We start from the raw sequence: 22843 nt of genomic DNA, 5'->3' as shown, positions 1-22843 counted from the left end.
CATAAACTGTATTAGCTCAATTTTTAACTTAATATTTTATGGTTTTGTACACATTCCTCAATTCTTAAAAAAAGAAGCAGTTTATGATTTGCACTTTCAACATAATTTTTTCATATAAACTGACTCGCAACCTCAACCTCAAATGCTGTATTTTTACTCCATTTCACATACACAGGCAACAAAAACTGTTTATATCTTAAATTTCTTCTCCATAGTATCAGGCCATAGGATATATTTAAATAGATAATTCAAAAAAAGAAATCCTAACTTTGACTAAATATCAAACAAACACAGAAAAAAGTTCTCAAGTTTTGGTCTAGAAACCTACAACCAGAATTACTAATCAGTCTCAATTGTTGCATAAAGTACTGAGAAACAGACCCCTTTTTCATCATCTGTGAATTTCTCATTTATTAAGCCAAAGGAACTAGAGATTCCATAGTAAACTATGCACACTTTATAGGACAAAAATGTTATTCTGAGCCATATTCAGCCTTAGAATTTAAAATAAGAACTAAGCCTTCTATATAGAGAGTTTGTTTATACTCAGTAACTTGTATATTCTACAGTTTGTCAGCTTCCAAATCTATTCTTGTTAATTACGCTTCATAACCAAAGTTTCTTCTGAAAAATAAGTTCAAAGAAAGAAGTTCAAAAAGAACTAACTAATAGTATTTACATGAATTCATAAGCAGCTTTATCCAAATCCTACTGAAGACATTTTAGTAATTTAAATCACATGATCTGCTTGAACAGAGATGAAAACAGACTATTTTGTCATAGCTAGGATTAAGAAGATCTGATTCATTTTACAATCCACTTCTTCGTATTGCCAAACTACAAACTGTACACAAGCTGCTATGTTTCAAAGAGATACGGTATGGAACAGTATTAGTAACCCATGTTTGGAGTTATTCAAGATAGGAGTTCCTTAAAAACCTTAATTATATCATTCTGGGTTTTTTTTCTTCTGTTTGTTTTTTAAACAGGTTTGGGGAAATCAACTTCTTATTCAGAACCATCAACATTTTCCCCAGCTAATCCATACAATGAAAAAATTTAAAACATTGTTTCCATATGCTATTCCTTTTACATTTCACATGGGCAGACATAAAAGAAGATTTCTACACTGCCAGGGAGAATCCTAGTTGAATGGCAAAAGAGCAGCAGGCTATATCTATTCTGCTACATACTGGCACAGGAGATAGCTCAAATTCAAACCAATTTAAGTTCTATTTATGAAATAAATGAAAAAGATTCTTGTAGAATCTTCCTGAGTCACATCATTAACTTACATCCACAAGGCTAAATTTTCCAGGTAACCTCTCTCTTTGCATCATTCCAGTAGCTCTCACTGTTCTATCTTATCAAATTGTTTGCCTTCATTTTAAGTGTCTTTTATATTTCATTCCTGACATATTTCTCTCTGATTTATAGTCAAAATGCCAACCCTGTCTCTTATGAGCCAATCAGGCCAGACTTAACTGAAAATTTAACAAGAAAGCAAACAATTACTTTTATACGCTCCTTCTCTCACTTGAGAAGAGCTCTCCATATACATTTGCAAAGCAGGTTCCTTTACTATAGTACCTTAAACATGACCCAAGGTTCAGCCGTCTGCATGCAGACTGCCACCCGCTGTACTGATTTGTTTCATCATATGCTTCTCTCTCAATCTCTTCATTGTTCCTGCTTTAGAGAATTCACAATCTAGTTATAAAACCAAAATGCAATCTTATCACTCTCTATATATTCACCAATTAACACAACAGGCTTCCAAAGCATGACTGGGTCTTTTACATACTGCTGTAGGGCAAATATCACAACCACACCTACAGAATAAGCGTTGTTTTTAGAAACTTCACTCCGGTACTATAAAACAAATTAAAAACAACATAATGTGTAATCTAAACCCTAACTGGTAACTTTGAAAGGGTGTAATAATTACATCTTATATCTTAAAATTTCCATTGCAGAAATACCACTTGATACTGAAAAACAGAATACTTCAGGGTGGAAGGGACCTCCAGGACTCATCTACTTTAACCACCTACTCAAAACAAAGTCAACTTCAAAGGTAGACCAGGTTGCTCGAGCTTTTAGTCAAGCTGAACATCTCCAAGGATGGAGATTCCACAATCTCTCTGGCCAACCTGTTCTACAGTGGCCACTCTTAATTGTGAATTTTTTTTTTCCTTATATCTGGTCAGAACTTCCCTTTGCAGTTGTGACCACTGTCTCTCATGCTTTTGCTGTGCACCTCTGAGAAGAGTTTGACCCCATTTCTGTGTAAGCTGACAACAGCAACGAGGTCCCCTCTCAGCTGAACAAATATGTATGTACATATTTGAAGCTAAATTTTGTTCATGTGCACTTTCCAGGAGCACTTGATTGCAAAAAAATCCCTAATGTTATATTCATGAATGCAGACTAATATAATTTCTCTAGAAAATACAGTGATGATAAGGTTAATTATCATTTTAAAACTGATAATTTGCCTTTCCCTTGTTTTTGCCTTTGCTAACAGGCTGGAAAAACAGAAAACAAGGCCAAGACTCTGCTTATTACATGCAAAAATATTCATGTTTGTATTATACGCAGCACAGGTCGTGACCCATGGTTTTTCTTCCAACTTCACCAATTAGATTAGAAAAAAATATTTTTTATGCGTAAGCAGAATTCACTTTGTCAGCATATGTATAGTTCATTGAAAGATTCCTAGAAGCAACATTCTGCAGTGAATATTTATGGTTGCTCATAATATAACTGACTAAGCTGGCTTAGGGGAAATTATTACAAAGCTGAAAGATATGAAGTCAGCTGCAGCAGTATTTAAACTATAATTTCTCCAAGAACACATTGTATAATACCCCGTATAATAAAATATCAGTTCAGTATTTCTTAGATTGTACGCAAAAGAAAACCAGCCTAACTGTATCAAAGGCTAAAAAGTATTTATATTTCTCTTTGTATACTCAAAACCTACAGAAACAATTTCATTTACTTAACAGCTTTTTTTGCCCACTGCATATCTTCAAGAAAAAAAAATTCAAGATTCATTGTTTACAAGAAATTAAAACATGCTAGGTTTCAAACATTTAACAAAATTATCACACTTTTAAGTACAGAGTATAGACACACCCTCAAGTGAGTGACCCCTGCAAGTGAGTGAAAACCTAACTGAATGATAACGTAGGTGAGCAAATTGAAATTTAAAGAAATTATCAAATTACATGCTTTTAGTCAGGCACAGAAATCACTTTCTTGACATAATTGTACTGTTTCCTTTCTTTGAGTATTAAGATCCATTCTTTCTAACAAGCACATAGACTGCAATGCACATTCCTCACATTCTTAGTTTCCTAAATCCTGCTCTTCAGTTTCAAAATTTTCTGAGAGTTTATGTTCCCAAATCAAAATAATTTTTACCTGTTTTTTCCAAAGAGAAGATGATTAAAACAGACAATGTCATAGGTAATGAATGCCCTTACTACACATTTTATAGACTTTTAAAGAAAAGCTGAAGAGAAAAGACAGGAGTTTATATGTAGTTTAATAGTAGTTTAATAATTTCAGAGTATCTTGAATGTATAACTTCTAGTTTTATAAAGTACTTCCAACTGAATACTCAACAGGAAAATCAATCATCAACCAACAATAAAAATAAAAACTTCATATGCAACAATAACCCACAGAGTTTTTAATCTAAAAAAATGATTAAATTTTCCAGTGTACTTGAGTCCTGAGTTAGACCATCCATGGCAAAAATTGAATCAAGCCACATGAATCTTTTAAACTAAGACAATTTTTTTTTAATCAGCAAGATAAAATTTATTATTGAGCAACAACAGAAAGTTTAACTTTGCCTTACTCACTACACATATGCCTTGTATCTATGGAGAAATTATCTGTTATTAGTGGTAGATAACATAACATAAATAAAAAGTGGACACTTTTATTCCAGGATTAGAGTGGATTTAGTGATTTAGTTTAAAGACCTTTCCAAAAAACTTTACCCATTCTTCTCAGAGAAGAACGAGATGGAGGAGACATTATACTAGCATAGGTCGGCTTAAATTCATACTTTCTGATAGAACTCAAATTATTCTGATTTAGACAGTGCTTTAGTCATGCTCAAGATCCCTATTAAAGGAGGGCAGACCAAAATAAGCGTATTTACAATTGATTACACATTTGAAAAAATACAGTTATTCATAGGTTCCTTTTATTATATATACATATTTTAAATACCTCTGTCTTTGGGCAAAAAGACAATTGAAATGCAAAGCTATGAGAAATAGCCACTTTTACAAAATAATTTTCAAATATTAATTATCCCATGGTTCTGAATTAGTTTAATGATTTATATTAGAATGATAAAGGACTTCAGATAACAGAGTGAATGAAACAGCACAAGAGAAAAAACTGGCAGGAGGCAAAGCCTGGCAATCAGTAAACATACCACATGGAGGTCATCTTAACATTCAGCTTGTCAAAACCCAAAGGGATTGCTGCTAGTACAAGAATAAAAAAAAGATATAATTTTAAAGTTAGGTTTTTTCTTTTCTTTATATCTTGTGTATTTACAATCTTAATTACAAGAGAGTGTTGCAAAACCTGAGCTTTGAAATCTGGTGAATCCCTGTCTAAAATGACTAATGTTTGAACATGAAGGGACTAAAATAGAATGAAGAGAGTCAAGTCAACACAATGATTTAACTGTGGTCATGATACAGTTTTGGGTTATCATGTTTTATTAACAGAAGTAGATTATAATGTTTAATCATTTAAACTGAGCATACAGATATATAAGAATAATTTATTATTTAACTATTAAAGCAGCATTGCCATTTAAATTAGTTACCATTATAGACTAATTTGTAACATGTACAATCTGCAATTTGTTCTTGAATTAACAATATTCACATATACTACTTATCCTTTCTTAAGTCTCATCCTTAGCCATCACTGATACACAAAACATGAACAGACTTTCTTGCAGAGCTGGAGAGTACATAGCACTTTCAGTGCAATTTTGTTGAATAAGAACAGTCCTAGTATGAGGACTTAAAAATTGCTAAGCAGGAATATATTTTTATAACATCCTAAGCAAGATTTAGGACATGCACTTAGGAATTATGGTTGGTGCATTAGCTTCCCCATAATTTTTTTTACTTTCAGTACAACAATCCTCTAAAGCTTGATTTTCTGTCCTAGCTTCAAACCATCTGTTCAACAGATCCAGCACACATGTGAAAATTATGGTTCATATATACATACTATAATCAAAAACACACTTGTTTTTCCCATGAAACGATAACCATATGAATAACCATGACCTTTTTTTATTCTATACTGTTACAGATGCTCGGTTTGAATTTACCTATGAAGGAAGTACCTAGTCTAAATACCCTGTACAGAATGAGCATTAGAATTCTCAGTTAGTTACTGACATAATTTTATTTCCTGCCAGTTCCACCAATGAGATTGTATAGACTATTTCACTGACTTGTACAGTCTTTGCTAGCTCTACAAGCAATGCCCATCACAAATAACCAGAAATTACTCCTCAGCAGTTGTAAATGCACTGAGAAAAAAATACCTCAAATATTACCCTCTCAAAGTTATCATCTTTTTCTTAAGGTTACCGAAAAAAGAAGTTCAGGAAAGATATACTATAACCTTTCTGTATATACGTTGCAGCAGACATTTATATCATCAGATTCCGGTGAAATCAAAGCAAGTTCCTAGCATCTAAATTATAAATGTTTCAAACTGTAAAAGTGACATTTTTCTTAAACCAAGGCAGCTTTCAAGCTCCTTTTGCTCAACATGACCTTTACAGGGCAGGCAGCCATCATGCTGTAAGTCAAACAGCTACAGGAGCCAAGACAGCTTTCCAGCCAAGCAAATCATGGCTACAATTTCTGCGATATTTCAAGCCACTGTCCACTTAGACCCAGTATCTCCAAAACACGATGACTGCCACTCATCAAGAACAGTAGAAAAACCTATTCTGTACTGTTCCTCTTCTATTGAAGAGAGACAGACAAAAGCTGTATTTGGGTTTGAGTTTGAAAATTGCTGTTAGCAGTCCTTCAGAGGAACATAGGTCCTCCTGATCTATTAATTAGCTGCTAACACCTTCTTATCTGATCATCTTACAATTTAAAGATCACAATATAACTATTTTTTCCCCACTTTTCTTGCTTTCCAAAGAATCAAACATATATTTGGAGGAAACTCCAAATCTAACTTGTTTTTATTCTTCACAGCCCAGTCTGGCTGAGTTGCTACCCAACCATAGCTCTCAGTTATTTCAGAGTGAATATAGAGGGGCCAAGAAGCTAAATACTTAGGGAGTGCAGATCTGCAGATGATAGTGTATAAAAAGTTTTAAACCTGACGCTATTGAATTAGTACTGAGTTTGATAAAACCATCATTTCCCCCTCCATTTTCACAAACACCAGCCCAAGAGTATGTCTCAATGATCTTCTGTGTTCCCTGTCTTAGCAGTAAACTCCATGAAATGTCACATACTGTACATCTATCTTTAATTTTCTTGTCAAGTCCCTCAGTCCTGCCTTTTAAATGAAAAGCAAAGACTGACTGCTGGAAAAAGAAAAAAAAGAAAAAAAAAAGATCAACAGTGAAAGACACTACAAAAATAATTCATAGTTTTTCCAAGCTGTACACCTAAGCCACTACATTGGCAATCCCTCAGATAAAACTGCGGAATTACCAGAAAGATGAAATTATCTCATTAATAGTCATTTAGATTTAACTATTTTCTAACTAACAGGCATTCACATTTTAAACAGAATTTCTGACAATCACCATGAGGTCCATAAATTTATTTGAGGAATGTTAACTAGAATAAAAAAACTGATTCAGGCAATGTTCTCCTATTGTTCAATCTCAATGGTTACTTCTAGAGAAGAAATTCCTGATCTTCTTACGAAGTTGTAGATCTGCTAATATTATATGAAATATCTGATGTAGATTTAATCCCTTTGTCTGACAAACAGTGCTGTGGTAGAGTGACTACTTTTTTAATTACTGATTTGCCACTTTCTGGTTTCCCCATGAACAAGCTGAATGTTTGCTTTAGGTAGTCAGATCAGCTTAAGTCAGTACATCAATGTAGTGTTTTTAGTAAGCTTGCAGTATAGTATTCCAAAAGATACAGTAATAAAACTTCAACAAGCAACAATTTGCTTCTTAATTCAATAGCAAGGTACTAGCATTAGGCTGACAAAAACAAAATCATCAAGAATATGAAGTTCTCACTGGCAACATTTATACCAATGCACATAAGGACCTTTCCTTGTCTACTAACAGCTCTTTCACAAATAGCCCAGGCCAATTAATTGACTTCCACATCATTAACTTTGAAGAAGAGAAAAGATAGTTCTTTTTAATTACCAAAGTTGAAATTTGACCACGAAGGAATCTGTAAGTCATAACATCCCTATACTTTCCTTTTTGGTCCAAGGAATCTAGCCACACTACAGCAATGATTCTTACAACCAAATCTTGTAAGCTTCCTACTCATCCATAGGCTTTAAATTCTGTAACTTTAAATGTAACTACAACAGCTTTTTTTCTTCCATAACTTTTCAATTTCCACTATAATAATTGTCTATTTAAACTCATCTTGAACACTTCTTAATAAAGCCTGGGATCATAAACATCATCTGAAAATGTTCTTTAAAAAATGGAACTTACTCACTTTATAAATAAACAAGTCTACAACAAGCCTTTCTTTCACCAACAGTATTCAAACATTACTATATAATGTAATATCTAATCTAAGAAAAGATTGCAACACAGATAATAAAGTAGAACTAGATATTTGATTTTTATCAGGAATAGACAGGTTTTTTTTTTTTCCCAGCCAAAGAAACAGAATAGGAAAGATTCTCTGAGGTCACTGAGGCCCAGAAAGTAAAGTGATTATTTAGCTTCTATGTCAGCACAACCTCTTTTGCAGTGTCCTGCCTGCCAGAAGATAGATGACTTGGTACAGGGACCTAAGTACAAACAAAAATAGAATAGAAATTGGAAGACTAAGGAAGGTCACGCAGAGGTATTCTTAAAGGTAATTCAGTAAATTCTAGTCAGAAAGAACCTTTCTGAAAAATAATGCAAGAATCATTAAATATCCATTCATGTTAAATCTATCAGAATTCAGCAGCAAGTCTTTTCATAACTACAGTTACTGATTCAAGTTCAAGGCAGTTCCTTCAATAAGTACCTTCTTACTGATTTTTACTTTATTCATCTAGTCTCATTAATGAAATGCTAATTATGAATAGTATTAGTTTTATGAAGAGTATGTATTCATTTTGCACCATTTGAGAACTCTTTTGTTTCCATCAAATGTTCACATTTCTTCAAAATTTGAACTGTTCAGTTTTGCGTGAATAGGACAAAAAGTTGAAACTATCACAGAAAATCATCCTTGACAACTATCTTTTCCAGTTTCCATTTCTGAACAGGTGTCAGTGAGGGACGCAACAGCAGAGCATTCCACATGTATGTGAGAGGTGTGTGAGATAGTTGGTTGTACTAGATTTTTCAGAACTCAGACACACAACTTCACATAAAATACTAAGCAGTTACCAGAAGTAAGGGAGTTTGCAGAAAGGTCTGAAAATAATGTCCTTACAGTCAGAGGAAACAGTTTACAGGAACTATTTAATATTCTTCATCAGAATAAGAGATAGGAAGTAAGTATTTTTTAAACATCAAGAAATTTTTATATAGAAAACTGGTTTTGTTTTCACATACTTACCTTTTTATGCGAATAAGACATTTAACTCCTTACTGTTACAGCTGTCCTTAAAAGTATGTTTTTAATTCTTAATATTTTTTTAAATGCTTTTAAGTAATATGTTTCTAAGTTTTATGCTTTTTAACATATTAAACAATATGTTTTAAACTAATTTTAGTTTAGCCTTTTATAGTTCAAAACTTCAGAGGCATTTTATGAGTCAGAACGGACTATTAAAGAACAAAGAGCATTGGTTCTCAATCTTTTTCTAGATTACTTAGCATACCTATTTCTATTTAACACACAAGCACACATTTTAAGTTAGAAGTTGACATACAGTTTTGTAAAATGGAGGGACACTTGCATTTTACTGCAGCTCTAAAGTCATAAAGCTCCAAAAGCTAAAATCAGTACCTGTGAATATTTACAGAAATAGTCTTGAAATGTCATCATTTAAAATCCAACAGTCCCATTTATACTGTAGCCATTAAACCTAGTCCTTCGTTAAAAATCTATTAACCAAGTAAAGAACATGACAATGTCTAAGATTTGTATTCATCTAAAAACCCATGTAAAATGTCTGAATTAATACTGTTGTCTCCATTTTGAAAGCTTATTTAAACTTTATCTTGTCCGTAAAGAGTTCATTCTACATGTACACACTGCATTTTTCAAGCTCCTACATGTTGCAACAACAGTTTCTTCTACTTTAAGCTGGTAGTTTTGGAATAAAAAGTGGACAAGATTTTATATTCAGGATATAAAAGGTTTTCAGTAAAGACAAGTAAATGAATGTTGGAGCTATAAATCATTCTTTGACAACATTTTTTTTTAAAGCAATGCCTACATATGTACACAGTAGAAACCAAACCACATATACATAAATTGGTAAAAATGTTCACTAGTCTTCAACAGAAAGGTACTATCATCATTGGCATCAGAAAATGCAGTTGCAGCATATATTCTCAAGGACCTGCAAGGGCTGTAGAGCCCACACTTTGATGCACACTGCTACAATTACAGAGCTGTTGCCATTCAAACTTTCTAGAGTAAAACTAACTGCAAAAGGCCTACTCATCCTATCAACTCATTCAGCAATATCTGATGAAATTCTACAGAAATTTTGGGACCTACTCCAGCAGAGTTCTTAAAAAAACAAAATGCCTATTTCACCACAAAGCTTACTGAAAAATCAAGGTCTGTTCTTGCACAAATATGTATTTATCTTTTAAAGATGAAGTCATCTACTGCATCACAACATTCTCAAATTAAGCCTTGAAGATAAACAAATGCATTTTAAAAACAGAGAAAACAACACTTTATTCTGTTTGCATCTGTTTAAGAGATTAAAGGTAGTATAATGGAACCCATAATAATTAAAATTAATTTAATTTATTGGAAAAATATTCCTGTTTTCATTGTTAATTTAAATTAAGCCCCAGTAATATAGTATGTCCTAATAAGAACTCAAACAAGTGATAAAACTAAAGGATGATGATATTCATCTTCTTCAGTTCTGAATCAACTTTAAATTGTGACTTCAAAAGATACAACATGTAATATTGAGCTCCCTTAACTCCAGTATCAATAAGCACAAGTTCAAGCCAAAAGGAAAAGTTTATCTTAAAAAAGCTTTTAAAGAACGGGGATAAAATTAACTAATAGTTAGTAAACTATTTGTAAAATATTAAACCGCAAGTAAACATCATTCTTTGCTACCAACTTCTTCCTATTCGTTTTATCTGACTCTGTCTTTACACTTTTAAGGACTAATGCTATTCTCAGTAAATCTAAATCTAAAACCAACTATAGACCATCACATGTATGCATGCAGTGGCTAATTTCACAGCTGTGACTGTCACATGTATGCATGCAGTGGCTAATTTCACAGCTGTGACTGTGATCTAGTTATACCTGCCCCAAATCAGCTCAGATGCACAGTCAGGGATGACAGAGACACATGACAGGTTTCCATAAAGATGCAGGTTTAATACCTTAACCAAGCATAAACTCTGCTGGTGCCTGGGGACAGGGTGCTCATTTGTAATCCAGAGTCAAAAACCAACAAAAATCCATGAGTTCATTTAGAACTAGACTGGACAGTAGAGGAAAAATGTTTGGATCTGCAACCAATATCCCAAGCCTCATCACAGGCTGACTGATCCTCTCTCTCCAGGCTCTACTGAGACTACCTCATTTCTTTGCTCCAAAGTTTGGCTCCTGGCCATCCACTTAGGCTGGTCTTTGCCAGCTGGGATCTCAATAACCCCTTTTAAGAGCTGTGATAAAAACAGCACCCATACAGAATGACACCATATTTCTGATGGTATGAAAGAGGCAAAGAACTTGGATGGCCCTGGTCAAGCTGGTCACCAGGAATATTCAGCCTCTGCTCTTGCTCTGCAAAAGATCACCTTCCCCTAACCTCATCGTGATTTTCTACTGTGACTTAGCAAAAAGGAGACAGTGCATAAATGTTAAAATCCACAGGTTCAGCAACCAAGCAGGGTATGAATCAAGGTTTACATATCTCTCTGCATATCTCAATCACACCATCACCTTCTCATCTGAATTTCTGACAGGAACAGGAGAAGCAACAGTTGAGGATTGCGGGGCTGGCCGTCCCTTTTCATGCCTTGCCTAAATCAGCCAGATCCCCTGACTGTCAGGCAGGCACGGTCTCTAGCAAGTAGTCCTGCTATTTAAGTGACACACCTTTAATACAACGATCACTGAGTAAAATTCATGCATGTACATGGCCTAGATGTTCACTATTGACTCATAGAAATCATAGGTAAACAATTGAAATGAAAAAGATAAAAAAAATTAACTTTTTTACACAATAAAGGCTTCATGTACTAAAGGTTAAGTCTCAAACAACTCAAGTGTACACAGTTACAATCAGATACTATGTTCTACAAGTCTTTAAAATACAGTGCAAATCTTTACATTACAATAAGATTTTTAAATTACAGAATTGAATGCAAACTACTTCAATGTTTGAAAGGAGGACAGGAAACTGAATTCAACTAATAGGCCAAAGCCACTTCTAACAAACCCATAAGATGAAGTACTCTAAAAGTTGTTACAGATATATAAAATATCCTTCAATATTTTCACATCAAAACTATTCAATAGTTTATTTTTACACTGTTTAACTTCCCCTACATTGTTCTTACAGTGATTTTTGAATTCTCTACTCTGAGTGTACTTCAGTGTATTTCTCAAGAAATTAAGAAAAACCTCAGTACAATGCATGAGTACAATGCAACCTCCTCCATGTGGGTGTAAATAATTTCCACCAATGATAGGCAAGCTTTTCAGAACATACAAAAAAAGAGAAAAAACACAGTATCTAAATGATGCTTCGACACAGAGCACCTACATTACAAAGTCAATGCAATCAAAGCAGATGGTACCACAAACTTCAGGAAGTATAAGAATGAAACCATTTATTCTATTTTCTGATGAGACGACATGCACATTCCTTTCAGTCTATTAATTACCAACCAGGTACATTTACTGTTTTAAACAATCACCAGAGCATGACTTGGGCAGAAGGATGCACACACAGACAGAATCAAATTTTACAAGCAGTTACTAAGTGACCTGAAACTGAAGTCCTTCTGCAACATTAGGTGTTGCAAATATGAATAAAATTATATCTGTACCTAGATCATTTAGATTGCTCATACCAGATGATACAGCTTTCAAAGACAGTTCTGTTATAGTCTACATATTGTGCATTTCACTTACAAAACTAAAAACCTTAAGCTTAAACTATCCAAGCATGTACTATGAGAATGTATTATATCATTGTGTCAGTTATGCACACTTTGACCTTCCATTTCTATATTACATTTAAGCTGAAATGGAGTTTCTGTCTGCTGTTAGTCCTATTTTCAGCAGAGAAACACTGCCACCTTTTGGCTTAATACATAGACCTCCCCATTATAATTGTAAAACTTTTTTTCTGCTACATTTGTCCTTTATGGAGAGTTGAATTCTTGTGATCTTATTTTAAAATTGATTTAAACCTGAGTCAGATTTCTCCAGAAAAAAAATCTTACTTTTTCCTCACAAATATGAGCGCATAGCCCAACCACTTAAGAAGCATACTCTGTTAAGCCATATAAGATTTTCTTTAATTTTTTCTCTTTACCTCACAGCCCTTTTTTCTTGGCAGTTTCTGTACACATCTATATTGTATCACATAATATCTTACACTGTACCCCTTTTAAGTAAAAACATGGTAACGCATTCTTTGAATATCTCCTGAGTTTTGCAAACCAATTATAGGAACAATAATAATGCAGTATGAAAAATTTTATGATGTTCTTTCACACATCAAGTATGTCCAGTATGCTACCAATTAAATATTAAATATTTATGGTCCAAGATTTATATAAATTTGTATTGAAATGTATGCAAGATTACTTACACCAATGACACAATGTCCCCACGTTGTACATCATAATTTCGAATACTCCAGTGGTTTAAAAGCACTACATCAGATGCTTGCCTTCCCCCAGGATTCAAAGAAGGCTGAAAAAAGGGAAGGGGAAAAAAACAGCCTTAGGTCTCTATTTCCTCTATGAATCCTCCATCTAACTCTCATTCCATCAGTGGCTCAAATCCCAGAGCCGTTAAAATCAGCCATACCCACTTACTATAAAGGACCAAAAATCTGATGTATTCTGGAAAAGCACACTTCTTTATTAAATACTATGTTATATGCCATTGATTTATTACAAACTACAGTTCATATCTTTCAATGCGCTACTGCATGCAAATTAAATTACATAGCATACACGCTTATGACAACCCTGACGAAAAGAAGTGTTTATCTCTACTGCATATCATTTAAGATTAAAAACAAAAGAGAATGAACAACACTAATTCCCACAAAATACAAACTTTTTGAAGGCATCTTACTGCTTATAGAAGCATAATGCATGAAAAATGCCATACATACTTGTAATAATACTAGTCTCTGCACATTTTGCAAAGAAAAAAAAACAAAAAAACCTACACACTCATACTGACACTGTTAGTTGGACCTTCCATAACAGGATACAAAGAAGCATGAATTCTCACAGAACTATTTAGTGAAACGAGAATGTTGACTAACCTCAACAGTCAAAAACCATTAAATAAGTAACTAGTGCAGGATATTAGGAGGTATTTAGGACTGTATAAAGGCCAAAATGTAGTTATTTTGTGTGACACGACAAACCACAGTATCATCTCCAGTCTGAGTTAACCCACCAGAAACAGCAGTAGAAAGAAGCAGACCAATCACAGTACTGGCTTCACTGATTTTCCTAGGGATTATTTCAATACAAACACTCCTTTTACTGAGACATAAAAGCAGCTAAGAGCAACCCACACTAATGTCTGTCTATAGAACACTTTTCAATAAGCTTTTTTGGTCTCTTCAAATACAAGTTTGGTATCTCCAAATTGGTCAACAGATGACCTCAAATTTATACTCCAAAATTAGGGGACATATTTAATAAAGCAGATTCTAATCCCATGCCCCACTGCATCTGACAGAGCATTCAGATTATGCAGCCCCTCATTTGTTGACATGACACTCGCAATATTTGATAAAATTGGATTTTTATAAACAAGATTTTCAGTGTCCACCTTATAGTATAGCTTGGCCCTCCACATGTGCCACCAGACACTAACTTCTGAGATTCCCTTCCCCAGACTGATTATACCTTTGATGAACAAAACAAATAGGAATATAGGACTAAAGTTAACTGTTCTCAACTCAGTTACACAGTGTTAAATCTTGGTTTACTTTTACTCAGAAAAACTATGCTCCCAAACCAGGATGGCTACCTAGTATCTACTGTTAACTCCAAAAGCTATTTAGCAGTGCTGAATTCTCTTCATTACAAATACTGTTTGCTCATTCCTGTTTTCTTTGCTAGCCAAAAAGGTTGAAAACGATTTATTTCAAGAGGACTTGTGAAAAACTAGCTTTTTAACATACAGCAAAAAATAATGTGACAGGGCCTTGAGTAGGTGTAATCCATATGAACAATAATCAATGTCATAGATCAACAAAATAAAGATGCTGACGACACAATATCCTTAGTTACATAGTAAACAGTAAGCTTAGTTACATTGTGAGCTGTGGACTCCAGGGCAAATTTCTAGTTAAGTAAGTCTGTAGATCAAAACACATGACATTCACAGAAATACGGTTGAAGTCTAAGCTGTAAGTACACTAGCACTCATTAATACTTTATTTACTGGATTCTATGCATTGTAAGAGCCAGATAAGTTAAAATTAGAAGCTAATTAGCAGCTACTGGATTTTTTTTTTTTTAGTCAGGATTTTCCAACAGGCTATTCCACCTTTATAGCATCTTCCAATACAAGTTCACAAACAACTCAAAATTGTATTCATGATACCAAATGCAAACACAGATGGACCAGAAGCGAGCAATGTTACTAACCACAGGCAAAGAAGTTAATCTAAAAAAGTGAGAGTTATACATAGGGTGTACTCCCACAAAGCAAACTACTTAGTACTCAAAGTATTTGTCTTAAATGGCTGACAGAGACAGCATAAATGGAAACTTTAAACCCGTCACTCCAAAAGATAATGCATTTCACACCTGATACTTAAAAAATATTTACATAAGTGTTCATAAACATGTTGTACAACTAAAATGATATCAAAATCATCTTACAGAGGAACACACCAAGGAAGATGCAAATAAATTGACTTTTCCAGTCAGAGCTAATTTCAATATTCTTGTTACAGTATTGCCAATTTGCATTACTCTAGTTAATTCCTACTGTTTTATGTATTTAAACAGAGGAAATGTTTTACAGTTTAAATACATTTAGATATTACATAATCATTCTAACCCAAAGCACTCTAAATGTTATGCCACATCACTTGCTGTTTCTAACAATATATTTGCTCATGTAGTTTTGACGCAGAAAGTTCATCACACATTAGAATTACGTTTGAAGGAATATGGCAATGTAGGACAACCTGTTTTTTTCTTTCCCACAAATCAATATTGATTTATTGAAAATGTAATCATACAAAGACAAAAATACTATTTTGGTAGAAGGTATGCATTAGGAAGCAAAACCAGAAGGAGACAACTTTCATTTTACATCAATAATTACAGTATTTTGTAAACAATCATCTAAACCCTTCAGCAAGCATTTCTCTCTAATAATAAAAATTGTGATTCCACAAGAAAAAGCCAAAAAGTATAGAAAGAACTTAATGCACTCTGTTCAGAGAGAACTTATTCTCTGTGGCAATTTTATTAGTGGTAAGATCTCAAGCCTAGCAAAGCAAAAAATACAACTTCCAAAAAAAGTAGTCAGCAAATTGGCTCAAAAGGGCTCTTATTTTTATAAGTAACAAAACAATACAGTGGCTTCTTCCTTTCTCTAGCTTGAAGGATTATAACTTGCATGCCCAAGTTCTTGGCATAATAGCCTGCCACAAATGAGACATATAGGTCTTAATTTGTAACTATAGTGCAGAAGTCACAAAACATTCACTCTTTCCAATTATTAACTAATTAATGCTAAAAGCATGCAAATTGAGATCCCCAGCCATATGATGAAGCCTCACAGGACATGAGGTTCTGTAAGTAAGAGAGAAAAAGCATGCCCTTTAACTATAAATAATGATTAATTTCATAGTTGTTATGCTGCTAGTGAATACCAGAGTGTTGCAACTTATTTCCTTATAGCCTGAGGAACAGAAAGAATATCCATATGAGCTCACAGGATTAGGTACAGTAATCCTAATAAGAAAGTTAGGAGAAACTGCCACAGAATAATTACAACTGCTATTATGCATGATATAACAAAACTTTCAATATTATTTGCTGCTGAAACAAGTGTGCTTTGTCAGAGATCATGGATCAAACTACTTGCTATAATGCTTGGTATTGAGCAGTTTGTGACAGAACTTGCATATGAAGTCTGCATATGAGCAGACTCAGTGGGAGCCACAAAAACGGGTGTAGAAAGCCAGCTAGAAGTTTAAGAAATATATCACAAATCAAATTCTTGGGAATAATACCATTGTATCTTGAAACTGAGACAATAAGATATACATTGGAAGCATGTAATTGATGGACATATGATTACATGCTGACTGAACTTCACTTTCCCTCATACCAACAGCTTGCAGATGCATTTCACATAGATGGTTCTTCAGAGAACATGGTAAAGAGATGGAATTCTAAAGCAATGACTGGTGTTCCTTCAAGCTATACAGCAAAAGAGGGATGTATTCCTTATAACTATGTCCCTGCCAAAGCAGATTTAGTTACATGTCTAATAAATCTTGGCAAGGAAATTAGTATCCTATCATGAGCATCAGGATTTTTTTTTTTTTTTATTTTGTAATCTGAAAAATAACCAGGCATATAGAAACATTTTAGTTTAAAACAAACTTCTATTTCAATGATACTGTCCAGAATAAGACCAGAACGAGAATTTTACACACTCTGAGATGTCAGTAAAATTAGAAATGTCAGCTTCCAAGCTACTCATACTTCAGTTAACAGAAGAAATATTTGTCAACAGACAAATCAAGGGAAGACCTTAGATTTGAGACACCCATTGAATATATAGTATGCCCTAGTTACTATGAAGTGTGCTTATTCATCTTTGTTGTGTTGCCTAAATCTGAGCAAATGATTATAGTGTTTTTCAAACCTGCCATAGATAAACCATAGTTAACTATATGCCCTTCAAGACAGTACTGAGACAACACTCCACAACAATACTGGAGCACTGCCTAACACTTGAGGCTTTGACTTCAAAGGAGACATAAAACTGGGGTCTTGACCAGTGAGGCTCAATAGGCTTGGAGGGTGAGGAAACATAGATAGCTTCTTTTCAGCTGCAGAGTTGAAGCTATTTCAACAAGAATGGATGAGAAATGGAACATTATGGTCAAAGAGACAGAAGAACAAACAATAAAAGACAATCCGGCATGTTAAAAAAAAATCGGAAATTAAATGGTCAGGTCATGCTTACTAGTGGGGGGGGAGGGTGGGAAATAAAGCACCTTTGCAGTACTGTAGAAATTCAAGATGCATCTGCATCTTGAATGCTGTGTGGCTCTAGATCCCATTAGAGGCAGGAATAGGGGAGATGGAGCTTCAGTTGGATCAATCTGGCTGATTTTGTACTCATCTAGATGCTGTGTTATATATTTTTAATTTCTCCTTCCCGAAACTGCTGAAAAGAGAATGAAACTGTTTTATTTTTCCCATGATCGGCTTCCCAATCCCCTCTTCCCTTCTAGAGCAAATCCCTGTCTCTGCAACTGTAAGATCTCCTGAGACTCCCCTAAAGTTGAGTGCTCATCAGTGATATTCAGAAAAACATCTACGAAATAATGGGCAAAGGCAACAAATGCTACACCTAACCTTCGTTCTTAGATTGCAGAACTACTGGAGTGTTATTTTATTTTGGCCCCATTCTTGAGCTGAGAGCTGCCATCTAGACCAGCTGAGGTTTCTTGGTACAAGGCAAACACCAGAACACAGACCGCCACAAGAAGGACAATGCCACCTGCCATTCCCTCCTCCTCACTCTTAGCCTCCTGATAGGCACCACACAGGCAAGCATGGGACTCAGGACGGTGCAGCCCATAGAAGAGGGGTTTGCTTCGGGGTGCTCCCCAAGAGTTAAGGGACCCCTGGTGTACCATGGGGTCACCACAGTCACCACACTGTGGAGTTGCTGTAGCCCTCCAATGACCCCATGACTGCTGAGCAAACCTAGTCAGCAAAGGGGATGTGACACCGCAGACTCACACTGTGAGCATGTATGTACTGTGGAATTTTGCACTGGGTTATCTGTTGACATGTACTGTTATCCATTGACCATACTGTTGAGCGTTCTTTTGACCATCTTGTTGGTATCCGTACTGTTATCGACTGAGGCCATCTGTTCTATTGTGCAACTGTGGTCTGGCAATGTTCGATTGGATAATGAACTAAGCCTGGGAAGAATAAAAGCAAGTAAGTCCCATACCTCTGTGCAGACTCAGACTCACTGTCAGCTGGCCTGTGGACCCTACAACCCACAGCAGGGATGCCCCTGATGCCAACTGCAAAGGAGAACCTGAATCATCTTGGCACAGCTCAAGTGTGGTGAGAACAGTCCAGGGAAAACTATACCAGAGGGGTGGCCCATAAGGACAAGGAAGAGGTGAGAATAGTCACTGTACTGTGCATCTGTGGCTTAACCATAGAGCTCTGATACGTGTGTTCTATTTTTAGTTCTTTACTATACTTTTTAGCTTTGTTATACTTGTAGATTGTCTGGTGTTAATTGCTTAGTGTTGTCCAGCATCCATCACGTGTAGAACCACTTAGAATAAATATAAGAATAAATTCTTATACTTGACAAATGATGATCTCTCAAGTTCAGTGCAACTAACCCCCGAATCTGAAAGAATCCCCGATGCCCCTCTAGTGGCACATCACACCTACCCAAAGATCTTGGGGGTAAATCGAGAATACAGCAAGCAGCAATATCAGAGTGTAGTGGTAAAGCCTCTGATTAGCAAAGGAATGTACAGGAAATTATTTTAAGTAAAAGAAACTTTGGACAGCTATTAAATAGACTGTATTTTTCTGAACTAGACAAAGAGCAAACAAACAGAAAAGTAACACAGAGAGAAAGAAAAGTGAAAAAGCATGCTTTTCTGTGGCATTAAATACATTTCAGCCAAACCTCTGGTTCCAGCCCAAGAAGTTGTGTCTGAGTGAATGCTGCATGATTCAAACTCCAGCAGATCTTGATTGTTGTAAACACCTATCCTGAAGGTCAAGTTCTATGCTCACTCAGATAATCAGAAAAGAGGGCTCTGCATCCAAGAATCAAATCCTTTACTTCTGCTAATTGTGATGTCGCAATATAAGAACAAAATAAATTCTAATCATCGGTGATGATGCACTGCAATATGCAGTGCATACGATTTTAAATGCATGGTAACAACATTTAAATTAGCTAACTATTTGACAACATATATTTTTCAAGTCCCAATAACAGAGGAAAGGAAGCAGCAGTAATTGTTCATTACCAGAAGTATTCAATTCTCTTCTAAATGTTACACAGCATATTTGTATTTATTTGATTACACTGATATATAAACATTCAGCATAACCAAAGCAATAACAATGAATTTATCGCCTGATAAACACAGGTGTTTAGGTTCATATTAGGTTCATGCCATCTTCTTCACTGAAATGCTGCCGTATTTGTTCATTAGTAAGAGCAAGCACGGCAAGAACTGGTTTTGCCTTAAAATTGCTGTAATAGATCTATTAAATATGAATAAAGCTGCTTTGTGAGTCCCAAAAGACAAAAAGTAGTGCTCAAAAGAGAAACCTTGATTTCTAAATGAATAGCAAATTATCAAAAACATATCTTTATCACTACCTATCTCTATATTTTTACTGGGACAAAATTTGGTAAGTCTTCTTCTTGAAAGCTTGTGTTTACACATTACAGAACTATTTGTGTGACAAAGTGGAAAGTAAACTATTCCATATTATAATTTCATCATTTGATATCATCTGAGAAAAAGATTTCTTTCCACCTTGCTATTGTCAGTGAGTGGTCAGTTTCTTACTTTCTAACAGAGAAAAGGCATTTCCAACAATACCTGCATTGATGCTCCTTCCACTCTTGCTACGCAGGCAACTCTATCTAGGAAAGTCACTGTTACCGGAATGGCAACAAAGAAACCTTTTAAAAAGGCTTTAATGTATCTCCTCCCAAAACCTTGAGCCTGTGCCATAATCTGAAAAAGATGAAGAAAATGAAAAAATTGTTATAAAACAAGTTTTAAGAAACAGTAACATTGCTCATGGTAATCAAACAATGAGCAGTTAAAGATAAATGAATTATTATCTGTTAGGGTCTCCCCATATACACAGTGAAAAGATGAATGAGCACATGAGAATGAAGAACAGAAATCTTCAGTAGAATTTGATATCTACTTCACAGAAGAGAGTTTGATATTTGGCATTTACCTTTTAGCTAATTTGACCATTTCTTGTGACGGTGTGCTACCAGAAATATTTCATAAGAATGACTCAGTAACAACAGTTCTGCTGAACAAGAAGCAAACTGATATAACCACAGCAAACCTAATTATGTATTTCTGGGGAAAAAAAAAAAAAACTAGATGGACACAAATGATTAAAGAACATTCAACTGAAGTATACATCCAGAACTCTGAAAACAGTTTTCTCCTCATAAACAGGTAATTATTATATTTGTGACCTCCAAAGAAGAATTATATTACATAAAGGAAAAGCCAACAATTTGTAGCACATGACCATTTCTTTATTAAATACTTTCACGCACAACAGACATGCATTATTTCCACACTTGTGGTAACTGCAAACATGTAATATCATCAATTCAAATTGTCATCTATATCATAGGGACATACAGTAACACAATGATTCTTCATTTATTACTCATATCAGAAAGTTAAAAAAAAAGTGGCAGACTGCACAGCTAAGTAATGAAATACAGGGCAATATTCCTCCAACTCACCACTAGTTACACTATCTCTGATTTTTTTATTTACCCGGAACCACTGAGCATTCTTGCAAAACAGCTGCAGAGTACATTGAAACACAAGAGCTGTTTGATCATACCAGTCATACCTTTGGAAAGCAAGCTGAGTACTCAGGTATGGCTGATGAGGTTCAAGTTTATTTTACTTGACTGTAGTCCCATTCCCTACCTCTCCCAATAATCCCACTAAGTAGCTCACAGTTTAGGCTTACTCCGCACCAGGCCTTCCTTACATATTCTTTGCGCCAAGACTGAGAAGGTCAGTCTGGGTGGACTTTTAAAGGAGATAATCAGTAAAAACACCAGTTCCTGAAATGTAATTTACAAAGACAACAAATGTAGTTACATAGATATCATGTGTGCATTGAAATTAACTGGGACATTTCTAAGATTGTACCATCTGAAGGGATGTTTTTATTTAATTAATTAACCTCATCATTTCAGATGAGCATGTGACAGATACAGCATTAGGGTCTGAAAGCCATGTGGGAGGCATTGCCTGAACACTACTGCATGGAAAACTGCCTGAGCAGCTCTGAAAGGGTCAGTGTTCAATTTAATAAACTTCTTTTATTGAAAAGACAAGACACCTCACTACTTTATTATAAAAAATGCAGTCCTTCACCTATCAGCAAATCCAGGTTAAACTGTTGTTTTCATCTAATGAATCCTTGGTAGACCCTGTACAAGATCAGTTTGTAGAGTCTCTGCTCCTTCTATAACATTGTAACTCTGACAGGTGTTAGTATAAGAAAACAGACTGCGCGCTACTCAAGAGCGCAGAATTATTTTACAGCAGAAATAATGGAAAGCATAAATACATACAATTTTGTTCAATCCTCTAACAATAGAATTTTTAGAACTTCACAATATAATCATTTTTAGTTTGTGGCATTTTCAGAAATACAGAAGTGATGAACTATTTGTGCAAAATACAAACTCAAATCACTTTGATGAAATAGTACTGAAAGCAATATTTCTGTCTTATGAAGCATTACGCTTAAGAGATAAAACCCAGTTCTACAAAGTAAGTCATTAGCGTATTCTTCACTTAAATTCTTTATAGATATTAATAGCTTTTCAATGACAAGATCTGTCACCTAAAAGACTGGACAAATTACATTATCTTTCTACATATTTCATTAAAACATTTTCAATTTACATTAACAGTTTTCACAAAGAATTTGAAATAGGTTATGAAACAGAACAAAAACTAAGAGCTCACCAGCTCAAAACATATATTAAAATACTGCACTTCTATCTTAGTGTTTATGAAGTCATTACTGAAACCAATCCACCAAAAGAGGCTACTGCCTCAAACAGCAGAGATTTACCTATCGAATTATTTCATATTGTGATAGGTGCTAGTTTGTTACATCAAATCGGGAAGTGATTTTACGGTGAAACGAGGCGCTAATTACGGGCTAAAACCACAACATCCTGCAATGAGGGCA

General features: G+C 34.8%; 1 protein-coding gene across 5 annotated transcripts in view; it reads right to left on the bottom strand.

The window, feature by feature from the left end:
* The window catches only part of IMMP2L (inner mitochondrial membrane peptidase subunit 2), a 140344-nt gene extending 119746 nt beyond the window's left edge, over positions 1–20598 (bottom strand). For 3 of the 5 annotated variants that reach the window (XM_026071777.1, XM_026071785.1, XM_026071760.1), the window contains exons 1-2: positions 20464–20598; positions 13219–13322 (exon numbers count right to left, since the gene is read on the bottom strand). In XM_026071777.1, coding sequence (XP_025927562.1) covers positions 13219–13322; positions 20464–20598 — 239 coding nt within the window. Of the gene's footprint in view, positions 1–4194; positions 4515–13214; positions 13323–20463 lie in introns of those variants that run through there. The other 2 variants (XM_026071769.1, XM_026071794.1) reach the window with 2 other exon arrangements.
* Positions 20599–22843: the final 2245 nt, after the last annotated feature.

Source organism: Apteryx rowi, unplaced genomic scaffold (genome assembly GCF_003343035.1).
Source record: "Apteryx rowi isolate R43461 unplaced genomic scaffold, aptRow1 scaffold_1085, whole genome shotgun sequence".
NCBI lineage: Eukaryota > Metazoa > Chordata > Aves > Apterygiformes > Apterygidae > Apteryx > Apteryx rowi.
Note: the sequence above shows the minus strand (reverse complement) of the source record. Positions and strands in the feature narration are given on the sequence as shown.